The 13,264-nt window shown below is 39.3% G+C and overlaps 1 protein-coding gene across 4 annotated transcripts in view; it reads right to left on the bottom strand.

Annotated features, from left to right (window-relative positions):
- Positions 1–326: 326 nt before the first annotated feature.
- Positions 327–13,264, bottom strand: part of TBC1D4 (TBC1 domain family member 4) — a 135,384-nt gene continuing 122,446 nt past the window's right edge. For all 4 annotated transcript variants that reach the window (XM_083168855.1, XM_083168856.1, XM_083168857.1 and 1 more), the window contains 4 exons: positions 12,886–13,045; positions 7,006–7,175; positions 6,260–6,436; positions 327–4,184 (listed from right to left, as the gene is read on the bottom strand). In XM_083168855.1, the coding sequence (XP_083024981.1) occupies positions 3,951–4,184; positions 6,260–6,436; positions 7,006–7,175; positions 12,886–13,045 (741 nt within the window). In that variant the 3' untranslated portion in view covers positions 327–3,950. The remainder of the gene's footprint in view (positions 4,185–6,259; positions 6,437–7,005; positions 7,176–12,885; positions 13,046–13,264) is intronic.

The raw sequence follows: 13,264 nt of genomic DNA, 5'->3' as shown, positions 1-13,264 counted from the left end.
CAAAATTATTGCTTTCATTATGGGTATATAGTGTATATGGATTCAATCGGGGGTGATGTTTCCGCCACACAAATAAGTTCAGCTATAGTCTTCCTCTTGTCATGAAGGTTTGATACAGCTCCCCCAATTCTCTGTATTTTATAGTTCCTTTTACCACCACTTTGGAAGATACCCCCACATGTATATACACACCACTGGTGTATGTGCTGCTTTACACAGTATCATTGCTGCAGTGTAAAAAAAACACCAATACTAATTACTTTAATGAAAAGTGTGTTCTGACAAAAAAATAATAATAATAATGATTCCATTTAATAATCAGCAGGTGTAAAAGACCTTTTATTATTTTTATAAGTGAAGAAGAGGGACTGGTGGTTTCAGTGAATCATTGCATAGGAAGCAAAAAACATAGCAATATCATTCCGGATACAGGATAACAAATATCCAAATTTGGCACAGATTTTCACATTGAGAGCTCATCTTTAACACTGTCAGAGAGAAAAATAAATGACCCAAATAAAATGTTTTATGGCTTTGTACAGCTTAGTAAATGTGTCTACAAACTGCAGTGAACAGTGTTAGTTGCAATGCGTTTTCTGCATAACTCGGGACAATGCGCCACACATGGTGAATTACCCATGATGCACAATTCTTAAAATAGCAAACAACATCAATCAATTGAGGTTTTCTGTGTATTTTTGATGATTTCTTGCATACCTGGCTAACAATATGATGTACAAACACTTTTAACCAATATCATAAAGAGTCAGTGATGTAACACCTCGCCAACTCCTCCAGGCTACAGTGAAGTAATAAAACAGAGTCATTACTGAGACAGACCAATAACAAAAACATGGCATTCAACATATAAGATGAACAAGAGCTGTACTCTGGTAACAGTTACCACACATCCCTTATTCCAGCACAGATTCTGCAGCATGCAACTGTAGCAAGACTGAGAAATTGTCCAATCAATAATCACTTGACTCTGCTCTGCCCATCTTACATGTGTCTTCAGTTGTTGCGTTACACTGATATACTGTAGTAAGTTTGCATTGAGCAGTATCTGAATGGCAGATTTTTATGAGCAGCACCTCTAATTTTATGCGTGCGGTAAGGCAAGGTATCCGTAGAGCTTTAGACTACAACTCTTTTAAAAAGCATAATAAAAAATAAAAAAAACAGTGCAAATATTCTGTTACACTTGTAGATGTGATGCTTTTATCCACAATCTGTATAGGTAACATTTGTGCCGTCACAGTGCTTTTTTAAATGTGCAATCTAGCGAGGCCGGTAGTGGTTAATTTGGTGTCAATGGGATGGATTTTCAGTTGTACACTTCTAGTCAGATGCAAATGGGTGCTTAAAAATAGATGCAGATCTCTGCCTATGGGGGTTATTCAGACCAGATCACTGTTGTGTGAGTTCGCAAGCTAATCTATTATCAAATGACTGCATACTAATTGCTGCACTTACTGTATGCGTGAGGCCAAACAGCACCAAAAATCTCTGATTCTTTTTTCCACAATACCCTCGCAACTTGACTGACATGAAGTCGCCATTTTGGGGTGTATCAGGGAAGCTGAAGGCTTGCCCAGTCATTTTCGGGGAGATTGTATAATGTCAGCTCCGGCCTCGATCAGTCTGTCTATGTGGCAGAAATGTGACTGTGAATATCATTGGATGGTGAGAGTTGCAAACTGATTTGAAGCTCAGCGATCCATTCACAAGTCACTGGCAGAACTGTACGGGGCGGGTTTTCACTCTGGGCAGCGGTTATCTGATCACAGTCCACTGCAGATTTGCACAGCCGCAATAAGGTCTGAATTAGGCCCTATATTCAGAGCTAAATGTCATCTGGGCTGCTGCGTTGCGCTTATCCTTCAGCTTCATACCATCCCTGCAATCTGATACAGTCCTATAACTGTGCAATTGACATATAAGATGGATCTCAGTATGAGCACACCTCTGAATAGCCAGCCATTCTACAAACACGCCATTAGGAGGGCGGATTCTGACGGTGACCGCTCAGTTACTACCCCTTACGTCAGAATGGTAACAGTCCGCAAAATGGGCTAGCGTGTAACTGTGAATAAATCCTAATGGGCGAGTTGTTAATTTATTCATTACAGGACAGTCTGCTATAATACAGTAAAATCTGTATCTCATTTGGTGAATATTTACACTGTACTGAATGTTGATTGGATCAAGACAAAAAAAATATTGTGCAATAAGGAAGGGAATTCTGGTGGCTGCACCTAAATGAGGCAATGGGTCACATCATTAAGGCCATAGCTTCATGTGCATTGTCCATCATTCACTTTCTGATTATTTCTAAAACTTTATGTACAGTAAGTCCATAAATCTTACTCTTACAAAAGTTCAAAAAAGTAATTTGAAAGTACAAAAAACAATGAACATGTTGATGCTACTTTTATATTCAGCCCTGTGTGACAAGAGAACATGGGAAACAACCCAGATACAATCGTTTTCCTGTCCTTCAGAAATATGCACATAGAGGGGAAATTCATGCCTCATAATTCCCTCCAAGAAAGCTGTACTCAGGCCTACATTTAAAAGGTTACCAAGAAACATGATTAAAAAAGAAACGGTAATTAACACCTACATCCCACAATAATCAAAGCATATTTAAGCACATTTAACTGATATTTACAAGAAATTAATCATTTCTAATTCTGGGCATAGTTCCCCTAGCTCATCTTCAGTCCTTAAGAATAATAAGTTTCCCATTTTCTGTCATGTCACAAAACACAAAACTGTAACAGCTGTGTATGCCGCTGTTGGGGTTTGGGGATTCAGACAGTATTTGGTCCATTCTGTAGTTGCACTTCATGCAATATTTTGCAGCAACGAGTTTTCTTATTGTGAGGAAAAATAAATGAATACCAACTTTAATGTATGAAATTAATTTGGTATGGAGGTGTGTTATAGATCTCAATATATCTCTGTATACAAAACAAAAGGTAACATGAGGGTTCACAGAGGTGGAGGGATGCATCTAAACATGCCCAAAATCCACTCAACCAATTTGGTGGACAACACTGAAAATCATTAAACATGTACAGTATATCCCTGCACAGATGTGAGGACACAAAGGAATCACTTACCTCATAGTGAATATGATAGACCCAAGCAGCCTAGTGTAAGGTGTCTTAAAAATAATTATTTAAATTACCATTAATTTCGGCAGGAAATGTTTTCGTTCTAGCAGACAGAAGTGACAAAGATATTCAATGTTACCATTTGTTGTGCTCAATGTTGATCTCAAATGGAGTATAAACAAAACTGAATAAAGATTAATGTTTTGTACCCATAACCCAGTTTGGCAAACTGTGTGAGCACTCATAATACAACTGGTACATTGTCCTCTCCTTACGCATCATGTAGTCAACTGCTTAATAAAAACTACACGCGTGTAAGAAATGTCAGTAGTAACAATGACAGGCACAAATGAAAACATAAAAAAAGAGAAGCTCGTACAGACTCCTCACACCAAAAGTGTGACACGTGCTGTTCTTTGGGAGACAACATTCATCTTCAAGTATTGTTATAAGAGTAATGTATATGATCTCTATAAGGACGAGAACAGGCGGTATAAAATGGCACGTCTCTGATGGGTGATTTCCAGTGACACTTTATAAATGGACACATCGTCGTGAAAACAAATATTTTTCCCTTTTTAAGTTTACATATAATCAGTTTTGCATATTGAAATCATAGAAGCAATTTCTTCAGTATATCGGCTGATGTTTAGATGTTCCTTATTCAAGAACGTAGCATTACTGTTCCAGTCACAGCAGTTACCTGCAGATGCCATAAGCATGCATTTACAGCCATGATCTTCCATCAGAGCATGCAGGAATTGTTGTACTCATATTTGGTTTGTAGGAAACGGAGCTGCATGCCAGAACAGGCACTAGCTTTGCGATTTATTGCTTATTTCCTGTCTTTGTTTTGTTGTTTGGGCTACAGCTAAAATCTTTAAGCAAAAGTTCACAGTCTGTCAGTACATTCGCTGGCACGTATTTCTTCATTTGCTCTACAATTTTTTGATAAGCTGAGTTCTCTTGTTCCAGAGATCGGATTACATTTCTCATTTTATTTTCTCTAGATACAGTTAATTCAGCGTTGGTCTCAAGGGTCTGAATCCTAGTGTGAGCTACCTGTTATGGGGAGAAAAGGACAAGCGTCAACAATATTCTACTTGGAGGTTGTATCCACATGCAATTCACTTTACAAAGTTTGTAATTTAAATTAAACTTCTAAAGGTCTCCATTCATCTGCAACAGATTATCGCAATTTCCCGATCCCCCAACACCTGGTTTGGGGAATCGAGAATATGCAAGGTGGTTAAATATCTCAATTTCCTAATCCGGACCGGAAATAGTCAGGGTCCGCAAAAAGATTATTTCTACATGAAGAATTGCAGCGATTACCTGGATTGTCAATAGTCACTATTTAGCGGTTCCGGCAAAGACGAGGTACTGGAAGCTAGAAGTATGGGGAATGTATACAATATATGCCTTCAAAAATAATACTTTCCTTACACAACAGTAACAAAACAAAAAAAAAAATGAAAGTATATTCCTCCTGGTAAAGAATTAAAACAGGGGCCATAATAATGCTGTACGCTTAATAGCAGAAAATAGTGTTCCGGATATGTGCACAAAAACAGATGCGGATGCCCTGTGACCTGTACATCTATAAGATAATTTCCAGTAACTTACATGTGTGTTATCGTACACAGTGACCGCAGTCATGACAAACCATTCCTCTCAGTGCACCAGTTCCCATAAGATTTGGCTAGCATTTAGCATTATTCAATCAAAATGTACATCTTATTAAAAAAAACAAAAAAAAACCACATCCGTATATGAGGAAATGACTCCGCTGTACTGCACTGATCAGTTCTATGTGCAACTAAGGTGCGCAGCTAATATAGATGCAGGGGGTGTGGCTGCTATGGGGCCCTCCCCCTGTACCTACAGTAGCTGAACTCTTTTGGCTGCTTCCACCTCTCAGAAGATTACTGCTGCACTGCAGCCACATCTCCTCCCCAGCCAACTCCATCTTGTCTCTTCTTACTGATGCTGGGAGGAGACCAGGCTGAGCCAACAGGGCCATCCCTGGACCACAGCGACGCCTCCTGCCAGCATCGGTGAGGAGAGACAAGATGGAGCTGGCCAGGAGACACATACATTTAGCCCCAGGCTGCTGGAGTCACAGCGACACCACTGTCTGCCCTCTGCTGAATCAACTACGTTGTGCATTAGGTACAGCAAGTCTACACAGTTGTCACTCAAAGTTGGCCTGCTTAGGTTGCGAATAATCTTAATTTTATTATGATTAACAGGAGAAAGCCCTGGGGCTGCTCATTTTGTGTGTTATTTTGCAATAAAAACACTATGGGCAGTATTCAATGAGGATAATTTGCCCTGTTTCATGGCGCATTTGTGCTATTTTCGCGTTGGAAGGTGATTTTTTGGGTCAGAAAGCAAATCGCCATCTTTTCATGGTGAAGTGGAAAGTGAACTTTTAAAATTAAGTTGTTGTTTTACATTTGGTGTCAAAAAATCTGGAATTTTATTCTGTGAAGGGGCATGCTATTTTTTCATGTGCTTATAGGACATGAATATATATTTAATTTAAAAAAAATAAAAAATTTTTTACACAGAGCAGCCAGCAGCAGGCCGGGAGCCGAGAGCCGCTCATTAGATATTCATATATTCACTGCACCCGCTCATTACATATGCACGATCGGGTGCAGTGAATACCTGGTCCCCTGCTGGCTCTCCCCGGGGGGCAGCCTGTGCTGCCTGGATCTCAGGGAGCCCACCTCCCCCCCACATACGTTCTGGGGCAGGCAGGCAGACTTCCATCTCCCAGCCTGCCACCGTCCTCAGGCTCCGCTGGGGTTCACACTCGCCGTCAGGGGCAGCGAACCCCTGCGACGTTGAATAGGGGGGACAGCGAGGCTCCGGAACATGGCGTGCAGTGGCGACCGTGCAGCAAATCCTAAACAGGATTCACTGCACGCCATGAACATTTACATTGAATACTGCCCTATGAATGCAACACTCTCAATGAGCAGCATGAGCTGTATACCTGCCTGGAAGATGGCTACTTTCTCTCTGGACTAAGAAAAAACAAGTTTAAAAGAGCTAAGAAGTAAAACACTACATGAAACATATCTTTGGCTACATGTTGTCTAGTGTGGTGTGTACAGTACAGATAGTACCTGCAGCTTTTCCAAGAGGTCCATGTTCTGCCTCTTTAGCTGGTTGTTCACCTTGTCAAGCTTTTGGAAAGCCTCTGTCTCCTCACATGGAATAGATGCTTCCAACATCTCATCATTAATTACATGATACTCAACCTCATAAGCATGGAGCTGTTTGGAAATGTCCATTTCAAAGACCTGTATGGAAAAAGCACATGAGAGCTGTAAGTTGTCCTACATAAAATATCACTATAATCGTGACATAATGGTAGGAGAATTCTCAGATACAGCTTTAAAAGAAAAAAAGATATCCTGAACTTTTTATTTAATAAGTGAACACAGAAATAATATAAAGGAGTATAAAAGGAGTATAACCAGTACATAGAAAATACAGTAGGAAGGTGCAACTGAATGGTTAAACATACTAAGGTAAACACAAAAAATAATAATACTGAAACAAATGAGGAGGGGTGGCTAAGGGGATGGTTGTCAGTCATTTCATAGTGTGTACTACAGGGTAGTGGGTTACAAAATATGGGTATCATAATGGGAGAACCTCAGTAGAGAAGAGGGGCAGCAGCAAAGGAGGGACTTGAAAGGAAGGTAAGTAATATTTACTAACAAAGGAGGAGAATAGAAGTATATATATCATATTTATTTATGTTTTACAAGGAATATATCTAAAATTTTAAATTCAAATAATACTCCGCAAAATGTTACTTATCACAGTATTAGTGTTGTCCTATCAGGCTTTGTAACCAAGTTACCTGTGTTATAATGTTGTCCATAGTGTCCTTTGTCATATCAGGTATATTGACTTTCAAAAAATCCACTATATTCTCAAAGCTGTCACATGCCATTATATGTTCCTTGTTGCTACTCAGAAGACAAAGGGCCACCTTAAAAATGGCTTCTGTTCCTTGTACAAAAATAATATCTGAGGGGAGGAAAAAATCTTGAATGTAATTTGAAAGTCCAATATATGTAGTTATAACACATTTGCCAGGTTTAAACATTTTAATTTAATAGGTAAATGAAGCTGTGAGGAGTCTTTAAACTGGAAATATATATAGATAGATAGATAGATAGATAGATAGATAGATAGATAGAGAGAGAGAGAGAGAGAGAGAGAGAGAGAGAGAGAGAGAGAGAGAGAGATAGAGATAGTAGCGGGTGGAGGGCACTCCATATATCCAACTGGAATAACTTGCCGGGGTGCAGCGCACTGGGGGGTATGTAGACAGTCGGAACTGCGGCACTCACTCGGACTTCAGAAATAACGTGCACAAGGACACAAAGAAGTGACCAATTATTAACTAATTAAACAAACATTGATGTTTATTGGCCAAGGTATATATGGGCTTCTGGGTGACACACTGCAATTTTGACTCTTTCTTGGAAATTACCCTTCGGGGTTGAAACGTCGACAACACATGATGACCCTTGTCAATTGAAAGTTTTTACCTGCAAATTGGTGGTGAGTGCCCTCTCTGGTTAATATACAGGAACTACACTATATATATATATATATATATATATATATATATATATATATATATATATATATATATATATATATATCTATATCTATATCTATATATATATATATATATATATATATCTATATATATATCTATATATATATATATATATATATATATATATATATATATATATATATATATATATATATATATCTCTCTCTATATATATATATATATCTATATCTATATATATATATACACATATAAAAATAATACTAAAGAATGCCTTGTGTATCACCGGAAATGTCCAATTATGGAGAATGGTGGAGGATGTACTAAGTCATGGAGAGAGATAACAAACCAGAAAATCAGCTCCTAACTGGCATGTGACAGGCTGCATTTGAAAAATGACAACTCCTTCTCCAGTACAACCAAGCACTGCCAAAACACACCCACTGGGAAGAGGTTATGGCCATTTCTAATACTGCAGAGCGTGCCAGTTGGCAGTATGCCCTACATGTTCAAAGGAGTCAGTTACACAAGGTTTCCATATAAATATAATCTGATTGATCAAATCTTACACTATAATACAGTTTAATAAAATGTGTACATGGAAATATCTGGTTGATCTTGAGACAGATTCCCAATAAATATATTTCTAGAGAGAAAAAAAAAGGCTGCCGCAAAATGAGTTGGCTTAAAGGATGGAAAATTAATATGAAGTGTTTTATTTCCACCACTGTCAACATGCCAAATGTAAAAAAGATAAGAAAAAAAGATGACAATGCCATGCTGGTTTGGCACCATTTCCATTTTTGTTTGACCTTATTTATTTTCCTGGCATCTGGTACTTGTTGTGTGAGGAAGAAAGCCACAAATAATACAAGACTATGTAAGGAAGAGGTGAGAAATGCACTGTGTATGTGTGTGTGTGTGTGTGTGTGTGTGTGGATGTACTCAGCCTTGGAGAGAGGAGAGAGATACAGTGGAGAGAGAAATAGCACCACCAACTTGCCCCTAACTGTCATTTTACAAGCAGTGGGGCAGATGTATTATGCCTGGCTAAGAGATAAAGTGGAAGGAGATAATGCACCAGCCAATCAGCTATGTTTGAAATATGACAGTTGGGAGTTTACTGGATGGTGCGTTATTGTCTTCCACTTTATCTTCAGTTTATCTCTTCGCCAGGCTTAATACATCTGCCCCAATATTTGAAATAAATATGACAGTTATGAGCCGACTGGCTGGTACATGGTCACTCTCCAAGCATGAGTACATCTGTCCCATAAATCTTAATGCTTTGTCTATTCTAAAAAGAAAAGAAAAAGCGTCTGACATGTTTTTTAGGGGATGCGGTCATCTATTAGAATGAACTTAGGTCTACAGTCATTAGGTCGACCCCACTAGGTCGACTGGCAGGAAGGTCGACCTGACTTAAGGTCGACATGGGCCAAGGTCGACATGACTTAAGGTCGAATTTGCATAAAGGTCGACATGAGGAAGGTTGACTGGTCATAAGTTCGACATGGGTTTTTCACTGTTTTTTGAGCCGACATGTGCCGACAGGCGGTATTTCATGCCCTACCATCCACTAGGGCGTGGTGGGAGAATAAAATAGTGTGCCCGAAGCATGGCGAGCGAAGCGAGCGATGCGAGGGTCCGATTCTCATTGCCAACTTCATTGATCAAAAAACAGTGAAAAACAGTGAAAAACCCATGTCGACATTATGACCAGTCGACCTTCCTCATGTCGACCTTTATGCAAATTCGACCTTAAGTCATGTCGACCTTGGCCCATGTCGACCTTAAGTCAGGTCCACCTTCCTGCCAGTCGACCTAGTGGGGTCGACCTAATGACTGTAGACCTAAGTTCATTCTGACAGATGTCTCGATTCCGTTTTTTAGATCTAGAATAAAACTTATATCTCAGATTAAGCACACAAATTTAGAGAAGTTGGTATTTAACTATTTATTTATACTACATGAGAAGTTTAGTTGGGGTACAAAACAGAAAAAAACATAATAAAGCATTTAAGAAGAGGTACCTAACAATAACATAGAAACTAATGCTGTGTACACACGGTGAGATTTGACATTAGATTTTGACTATATAGTCAAAATCGTATGCAGATCGCACCGTTTTTTTACCTTGCGATCCCGATGCGCACTCCTGTGACAGCACAAATCGAAACCCAGATAGACAGGGCAGCAATGACTATATAGTGCAAATCTAATGCTGATTGTATGAATTGTATGTAAATAGTACAGAGTTAGCAAAGATTGTATAGCACTCGAATCTTAAGTCGAATAGCAAGGGAATCTCACAGTGTGTACACACCAAAAGCTTTGTAGTTTTACATTCAAGAATTTCCTAATTTTACAAAAAAAAAGAAAGGAAATCTCATCATAAGTGTCTATGGGGGTTATTCAGACCTGATCGATGTGGTGCAATTTAGCAGTGCCCTGCGATAACAATGTGATTAGATAGCCGCTGCACAGCCTGAGCATTGCTTAGCAAGGCTTGTGAAAATTACCTGTATCGGGGATTCTCTGCAAATCCATTTTCAATTGCTTACCCTCAAATTTATTTTTCCAGTGTGTGCAGTCTGTGCGTAGCCCAGGGCTTACTCAGCGGCTGCGCTAGAAGCAGTCTGATCGGTGCTGGAGCTCACGTCACACAACTTCCCCTCAAATGCTTGGGCACAGTCTATCGATAATCGCCCGGTCTGCAAGTTTGCAGCCTTGCAATCAGCTCTGAATAAACCCCTATTGCTTATGTTGGAAGTATGATCTGCTATGTTTGTTTACTACCCTTGACACATAAGAATTATTTATGTTTTGAAGGAAAAAAAAGGATTAAACAGGAAAAAATATCCATTTAACACTTTAAAGTGCAATATACAGTATCTGTATAGAATATCATATTCTTATACATTTTTCCTTTAAAAGAGCACAGCTAGTAAAAAAAAAGAGGAAATAATAATAAAACAGCATAAAACAAACAAGGAAAACAAACAAAAATAAAAGTTCATTAAACTAGTGGCCAGGCCCACATAAGTGGGTTAATAAATACAATTAGAAGGCCAATATAACATAAGTACAGTATGATGCAGATACAATAAGACAAAAAAGCAACCTAGACTAGGTAGTATAATAAACCTGTACAATGTACAGTTTTTTATAAGCAAGACTTGACAGACTAATCCAACAACTAGAAAAAATAATTAGTTCATGTAGAACACAGACAGGCAGGTGGAACAAGATCTTTATCAAATGTTGAAGGAAATCTATTTCAGACACAAGGCTGAGGAAGAAGGTCACCAACAAATATTTGTCTCTCTGTTCTAAAGCTCAGCTTAATAAACATGCTGATTATGATATTGGGCAGGGTCATTGTGACTACCACGGGGGCCCTTGGCCAAGAAACAACTACATTCAATAAACACAACACACTTATTTGCAACATGAATCTTCTAGCAAGAATCTTATTATGGAAACTTATCCTCAAGTGAAGGTATTCACTAAGTGGGTTTTGCATGATCTTAATTTAAGACCTAATTTTGCGGAGCAAAGACAAAACATCAAATAAAAGAGGTAATATATAATCTGTCCGGCAAAAAGTTATATCGCAGAAATATGAAAAAAACCTCTTTCAGGTTGACATTTTATACAGATCATCAATGTTGAGCGTCTAGTGTCGATATTATAAATGAAGAAATATTGACTGCTATTAAATATTTTCATCTTAAATTATGCATCTTTCTTATGACAGGTGTGGTAATGGGATTGACCCGAGCTCGGATTCATGCTGGTCTGAAAGCTAGTGGCAATATGCAATACATATATTGGTGGGGGTGTGCAATACGTGTCCAGATGCACAACAAGTATTATATTTACAATCAAAATGAACATTACATTTTTTTCACCAGAGAACTCTATACATGGTTGCATGCACTGAAACCACTTGATGAAGCAACTGGACCAAACTGATGCAGGTATGTATCTACTGCACATGCTGTTAAAAGGAAGGTCTTCTATACAGCGTCCTGTGACATGTAATGGAATTCCATGCATCATGCTCTTGGATTGTGGGAACACAAAGTTGTCACAGGGAGCCAGGTCTGGACTGTGCGGCAGATGACCAAGGTCCTGGTTGCCTTCATGGACCAGAAAATCCACCACTTTCCTGGACTTGTGGGCAGGTGCATTGTTGTAATTGAGGAGGGCACAATGAGCACTAGTTCAAATGGTATGGTAGCTACATGACCAGTCTTGGCCACAAAATCAGCCACCATCTGCTGTGCAACTTCTTTTGAGGCACACCTTTAATTGGGTTCCCCTTGGCCAGCTGTTAAGTCTTGGGGTTGAAACTGCCAGCATATTGTGGCACTAAGTCACTCAAACCTACTCCTGCTCTCCAGATTGCTGATGGGACGCACGGTGTGCAGAACCTTGTTCAGGCCAAGCTTTTTGCCCCAAACCAGCTGGCTATTTGCTGTACAGGATTATACATTTATTAGTCAGATTTAACAGAGCTACACATCTTTTTTCAGAATAAGGGGTGTGCAATAAGCTTTGTTGCAGAATTGTTATATTCTTGATGCTTATTATTCATATGACTCATTTGCTTTCTCAGTCAACAACATTCTACCAAAATACACTAAGATCGCTCTTACGTAACAGACAGACTTGCAAAGGAGTGTAATGTATATTATACATACGTTTTTCTGAGACTGTAGCTATTTATCTTACAGTACTTCTTAAGGTGCATACACACAGGGTAATATATCGCTCAATGTCTCCTTTTCATTGGCGACCATCCAGAGATGGTCGCTGATGAAAAGAAACCTCTGCTGGCGGAGCCGCAGAGGTAATCAGCTGGTCGCAGGAGCAAGCTCCTGCGACCAGCCATTATAACGGGGCTGAAAACGGGAGCGCGCACCTGGCGATTTATCGCCGGGGCACACTCCCATCACTGGCAATATGGTCACCAGCGACCATATTGCCAGCGATATCTGCCCATATCGCTGCCGTGTGTACAGAGTGTGTGGCTGAATGTCCATGTACAGAGAAAAACTATTACCAAGATTATGCACAATTCCAATGAGAACATTCTTTTACTATTTATTTCCCAGTGACAATCACCAATTCCTATGCTCTTACCAAAAACTCTGGCAACGAATCCGAGCGGAAACTGAGAGGCAAACAAGGTTAGGAACCAGGGTGCAGCATAGAGACTTGGGCTGATCTCATTCTCTTCCAAGTGGTTGTAAAGATCCCTGTGATAATCGTGAAGAAGTCGGGACAGTTGGTACATCTGAATCTGAAAAATGCATTCAAATAAACATCAACCTCCTGAAAGGATCTATGATGGCAATAAAGACGGCAAGATATGGTGATCTATTCCTTTACTTTGCTTCATAAGTAGTACATGTTTGTGCCAAATATGGAGTATTGTGGGCTGTATACTGTAGGTAACAGTGTTTTTTACAGAGCTCATACAATGCAGTGTCAGTGGACAATTTCTCTTTTAACTAACTGC

This window comes from Crinia signifera, chromosome 2, assembly GCF_055691185.1.
Source record: "Crinia signifera chromosome 2, ASM5569118v1, whole genome shotgun sequence".
In the NCBI taxonomy this organism is placed as follows: Eukaryota; Metazoa; Chordata; class Amphibia; order Anura; family Myobatrachidae; genus Crinia; species Crinia signifera.
Note: the sequence above shows the minus strand (reverse complement) of the source record. Positions and strands in the feature narration are given on the sequence as shown.